Raw genomic sequence first — 6000 nt, 5'->3', positions numbered from 1 at the left:
ATGCATTCATTGGTTGCTTCTTGTATGTGTCCTGACCTGGGGATCCAACCCGCAACGTTCACATATTGGGATAACGCTCTAATTTTTTTTTTAATTTAAATTCTTTATTGTTTAAAGTATTACATAAGTCTCCTTTTTCCCCCATTGACCTCTCCCCGGCCGCCCCCACCCCTAGCACATACCCTCAAATGCTCTAATTTTTATTGAATTCAGAGAGGAAGGGAGAGGGAGAGAGAGATAGAAACATCAATGATGATGCGAATCATTGATCAGCTGCCTCTTGCAAGTCCCACACTTGGGATCGATCCCACAACCTGGGCAAATGCCCTGACCAGGAAATGAACCTTGAACCCCTCAGGTTCATAGGTCGATACTCATCCACTGAGCCACACTGGCTGGGTGACTCATAATATCTTTATAGAGGTTTAGAAACTGGTAGATAGGGCAAGTTTATGGGAAGATGACATTTGATTTGGGCATTTTACCCAATAACTTTCAGAATACATATGATAAAATCAGAAGGAAGAGATGTAAGTGCACTTTCCCTAAGATGATGGTCTTCACATATCTAGAAAAGTACATTTTCTAGAATTTTAATGTATGTTGGTGGTAAGAGCTTGCACCTAATATATAAAGATAATTACTCAAATTCTTTGCTATTTTCTAATTAAGTACATTTTTAAAAGCTCTGTATCAGTGATTTCCTCTTTCTACACTAAAATTGGAGTATGTACTTTAGCCGTGACCTCAGTAAAAGGTGTATTTTTTTTTTTAATGTATTTTTATTTCAGAGAGGAAGAGAGAGGGAGAGATAGAAACATCAATGATGAGAGAGAATCACTGATTGGCTGCCTCCTGCATGCCTCCTACTGGGGATCGAGCCTGCAACCCGGGCATGTGCCCTTGACTGGAATCGAATCTGGGACCCTTTAGTCCATAGTCCAACGCTCTATCCACTGAGCCAAACCAGCTAGGGCAGTAAAAGGTTTTTAACCTACATTTAATTAGTTCATCTCCTTTTTATTCTTTATTTGGTAATGCTATCTCTTTTTAAAATTATTCTTCCAAAAGAACAAACAACTTTAGTGATCTTTCAGAATCTGAATGAAATGAGTGTTTCTTCTCCTTTTCTCCATTTCTTCTTTCCCTGTTTAAGGCAAAAATATTAGTTTACTATTTCCTACCCCACTTCTTAATTTTTAAAATCAGAATGTGACTTTAATGGAGAAAAAGGCAGGTTTCCCAACTCGGTAGTAATGACATTTGGGGCCAGATAATTTGGTGGGAGGGTAAGGAGACAGGCTATCCTGTGCCTTCTGAAATGTTTAGCAGCATCCCCATCTCTGCTGACTGGATACCAGTAGCACTCTTCCCTTCAAGTTGTCACAACCCAAAACTTAGCCAAATGTCCTTTCGGATGCAAAATCACCCCCCGTTGAGAACCAACTATTTTAGAGCATGGCCTAAAAAAGAACACATGTGGGATGGCTTTACATTTATAGAATCATAATGAAAAGGAAGAGTTAATATTGTTATAGATAGCACAATAGGATACCTTTCATAGCTGACACATAAAAGATTTAAAGGCAGTGAAAGAGAAGATATTTATAAGAAAGAGGTAAAAGGGATCTGGGAAAGGCAGCTTTATCCATTGAGTAATTTTACAGGGGGATACAGAATAGGAATAATGATGTGGTTCATAGCACTTTTAAAAAATGCTATTATTACTAGGACATGATCAACACACATTTATACTAATCCTTTAACCACTCTATAACTAGAATGCTGTGTGATTTGAATTTCCTTGTAGAGCAGCGATACCCCTGACAAACAGCAAGATTTAATATAATCACAAGTATTTTAGGAAAATGTAACAAAAATTTAGGTAAATTCATGACTTAGCAGAGCACCTTCATTTCTAAAAATGCTAACTTATTTGAAATTTGAATGTTATTTGTAGATTATTTAAGACTCCTTAGTAATCACAAACTTTTATATAATTGGGGAAACCAAGGTAATATGTTTAGTGGTTAGAGTATGGGTTCTAGTATTGGACTGCAAGGATTTGAATATTGCCTCTTTCATTGGCTCACTTTAACCTAAGGCAATTACTTAGTCTGAGCTAAATTTCGGTTTCTTTTTCCATTATGGAGAAAAATTGTGTCTAGCCCATAGGCTCACTCTGAAGATTCAATGAGTTAATCTATTTATGGTATTTTGACATAATATTTGGCACACTCAGTAAATGTTTATCTGGTTGCCTAGCATCAGGAATTGACTTTATGGGAAAGCATCTCAGAACAATTTGAAATTAGATAGGTATGAACACCTATTGTAAATACCTGAGTAATTTGAAGGAAGTTAAGCACCTGTTTTCAGATACTCTGTTAATTTAAATATATTCCAGTTGTCTATTTCTTGATATCTTTAATTCCTCAGTCTTTCATCTTGAGGTTTCGTCTGTACCTGTCATGATCATCCTACTAGGAAAGAGATATCAAGTTGGACCTTAGAGTCTCATTGCAGCAGTGTGAGGCCCTGTATTTATCTCTTTAATTATGTACCCTATTTTCTCATTTCCCCTCATTTTTCACGAGCTGGTTTAAATTGCTCTTGTTTCTGTAGAGTAGACCCTCAAATTTTTCTTTACCTAAGGACTTACAACGGGCAAGGATGAAGTCAAGGGGCCTAGAATATTCTTGGAAAATTCTTGTGTATCTGTTCATTGCTTTTTATATTTCACAGATGCCTCTTTTGAAGTGCCCATATCTAAATATCAAACTAAAGAAGGTTGCTTGTTCCCTTTCCCCCTAGGCGGAGAAGTTAATGAAGCAAATTGGTGTGAAAAATGTGAAGCTTTCAGAATATGAAATGAGTATTGCTGCTCATCTTGTAGACCCTCTTAACATGCATGTATGTACCTTTAATCTTGTTTAATATTTTGGGGGGTCTAGAATTTTGTGTCAGTGGTCCCAAAGGCCATAACCAGGTCTGATGATTCTGTAGGAGGAATCACAGCATTCAGCATAGGGGTCCCCACAGACATGGCTTATTACAGCCAAAGGGTACAAGGCAAAATCAGCAAGGAAAGAGGGTCATGGGATAAAATGATAAAGTCTGAAGGAAATCAGGCACAAGCGTCCAAGACTCTTCTCCCAGTAAAGTCACACAGGATGCACCTGATTCCTCCATCAACAAGTTGTGAGAACCCATGTAAAATACTATCCATGGGGAAACTCGTTAGAGACTTCATGCCCAGGGTTTTAATCGGTACTGGTTGTGTAGACTTTGTTTTTCTCACATATACCAAAGTTCTGAAGGAAAATAGGTATTTGCCACAAACCAAATTGTTTGCACAAATAGTTTAGGCACAGTGAACTGTTCTTATCAGGGAGTTATGGGAACACTCTTAAAACCTAAGTTCCCATACTCCAGCCAAGGGCCTGCCTTGCAAGCATAAGGATAATAATTTCAATCCTGCTCTGTTATCTTATTTTTGTGCACATTTGTTGAGTTAAATTTGTGCTTGTTTATATTTACCTTTGTGGCATATAAAATATATTGCTTTAAGTCATGTGGATATTTGATTTGGAATTTAAACTTAGATTTTTATAATGAGGTATGGTAGGCAACACAAGATTCTGAATCCTGTTTTTCCATTCATGGCGTTGGCAAATTATGTCCTCTTTGAGTCTCAGTTCCCTCATGTATAACCCAGGGAATTGTTCTGGATTATACATGTATAATACCTGCTCTATCTACTTAAGAAGGGTTATTTTGAGGACCAGAGTAATGTAAACTCTAAAAATCTTATGTGAATATTTTGTAAGAAGAGGTTTAAGTACATTTTGTAACAAGAGGTTATAAATAAATAGAATGAAATTTGATATCCTATTCCCAAATTTAGAAAATAAAAATCTACAATGTCTGTTATTATCTGTGTGCACAAAGACATACATACCCCCAGAATTAATCCTCTATTTGAATTTGATTTATAAATTTAAAATAGTACTTTTTTTTAAGTTTTAAAGAAAGTAAGTTTGTTGTAAATACTGCTTCTGACTGGCACCAAATTCAGCCTCTTTATTCAGTTATATTAGAGTTAGGTTGATTTTTTTTTTAAATGGTCTTTTCAGTTTATTATAAAAAACGTCAGAAGGCTTTAAAATACACAAACTGTGTCTGTTTTATTTTATTTTTTAAAAATATATTTCAGAGAGGGAGAGAGAGAGATAGAAACATCAATGATGAGAGAAAATCATGGATCGGCTGCCTCCTGCACACCTCACACTGGGGACCGAGCCCACAACCCAGGCATGTGCCCTGACTGGGATTCGAACTGTGACCTCCTGGTTCATAGGTCGATACTCAACCACTGAGCCACGCCAGCTGGGCAAACTGTGTCTATTTTGAAAGTATTTGTCCCCTATTTACTATTTATAAAGATAAGTTTTAATACTATTTTACTTTTGGTTAATAAAATTCAGAAGTCCATTTGGGTGGTATAGGCCTTTTTTCTAAAATTCACTCCTATTATGCTTGACAGCATCATATATGAATTAGATACACTTCTGGTGAGCTCTTCCAGATCAGCAGTGCTGAATTAACTGAGCTGGCTGTCAATCTTCTCGGCAGGGTGAATTCAGCTTTTAAAGTCCCTGCAGTTTTAAGTGCCAGACCTAGTGCTTTTTTCTTTTTTTAATGGTAGGTAGTTGACTATTAAATTCCTTTTTGCAGTGTCATAGTGCTTTAATTTCATTATTACTATGAAATGTCTTTACTCTCAGTAATATATAATTTTAATCTTTTACTGTTTATGTATACTTATCAGAATAAATGTTACCATTTGGGGGAAATTTTTTTAAAAAATATATTTTTATTGCCCTGGCTGGTTTGACTCAGTGGATAGAGGTCAGCCTGCGAGCGTCAGCCTGCGGACTGGAGGGTCCCAGGTTTGATTCCAGCCAAGGGCACATGCCCGGGTTGTGGGCTCGATCACCAGTGGGGGGCATGTAGGAGGCAGCCGATCAATGATTCTCTCTCATTATTGATGTTTCTATCTCTATCTCCCTCTCCCTTCCTCTCTGAAATCAACAAAAAATATATATATGTATATGTATTTTTAAAAATATTTTTATTGATTTTATTGAGGGAGGTAGAGATAGAAACATCAATGATGAAAGAATCATTGATCGGCTGCCTCCTGCATGCCCCGCTCTGGGGATCGAGCCCACAACCTGGGCATGTGCGCTTGACTGGAATCGAACCAGGGACCCTTTGGTTCGCAGGCCGACATTCTATCCACTGAGCCAAACCAGCTAGGGCTGGTGGAATTTTTTTTACTTTAGTGAGTAAACATCCGTTGTAAAATTCATGTTGACCTTACCTTTTACCAGGTTACTTGGAGTGATATAGCAGGTTTAGATGATGTCATTACCGATCTGAAAGACACTGTCATCTTACCTATCAAAAAGAAGCATTTGTTTGAAAATTCTAGGCTTCTACAGCCTCCAAAAGGTAAAGTATATTTGCTACAGCATTAAAAATCTTAGAACCACTGGAACTTTGTCATTATAGAACTGGTGGATTTGAAGTTAGATTTTCTAGAGAATGCTGAGATCCAGTAAACTAACAGTTTTCAAATAATTGCTCATTCTTTTTGTGTTTTTTTTCTTAAGGTATTTAACATATTTATTCTCTCAGTGGAATGTTCTCTCATTCTCCTAAAGTACAGTTAAAGATTAGAGCTCTGGGATACCATACTTCCCTTTGTGCTTCTCAGATAATTTCCTTAGCTCCTCCATGTAGGTCTGATGCAACTTCTCTATCTGCTCCAGGGTTGGGTTCAGAGTGATGAATCGGAATTGGATGGCCAACAACAGTGTGAATAGGTTTCCGATATAATTGCTCATTCTTTAGCTTCCCAAATTTAGATGAAGTTAACATTGCAAAATAGTCCTTTTATTTCAAACTCATTTATTACGTCCAAATAAATGGAAA

At 37.0% G+C, this 6000-nt stretch overlaps 1 protein-coding gene across 3 annotated transcripts in view; it reads left to right on the top strand.

Moving 5' to 3' along the window:
- Nucleotides 1-6000, top strand: part of ATAD1 (ATPase family, AAA domain containing 1) — a 31693-nt gene that overhangs the window by 6325 nt on the left and 19368 nt on the right. For all 3 annotated transcript variants that reach the window (XM_005875935.2, XM_014547482.1, XM_014547483.1), the window contains exons 3-4: nt 2815-2913; nt 5397-5517. In XM_005875935.2, coding sequence (XP_005875997.1) covers nt 2815-2913; nt 5397-5517 — 220 coding nt within the window. The remainder of the gene's footprint in view (nt 1-2814; nt 2914-5396; nt 5518-6000) is intronic.

This window comes from Myotis brandtii, unplaced genomic scaffold (assembly GCF_000412655.1).
Source record: "Myotis brandtii unplaced genomic scaffold, ASM41265v1 scaffold475, whole genome shotgun sequence".
Lineage (NCBI taxonomy): Eukaryota > Metazoa > Chordata > Mammalia > Chiroptera > Vespertilionidae > Myotis > Myotis brandtii.
Note: the sequence above shows the minus strand (reverse complement) of the source record. Positions and strands in the feature narration are given on the sequence as shown.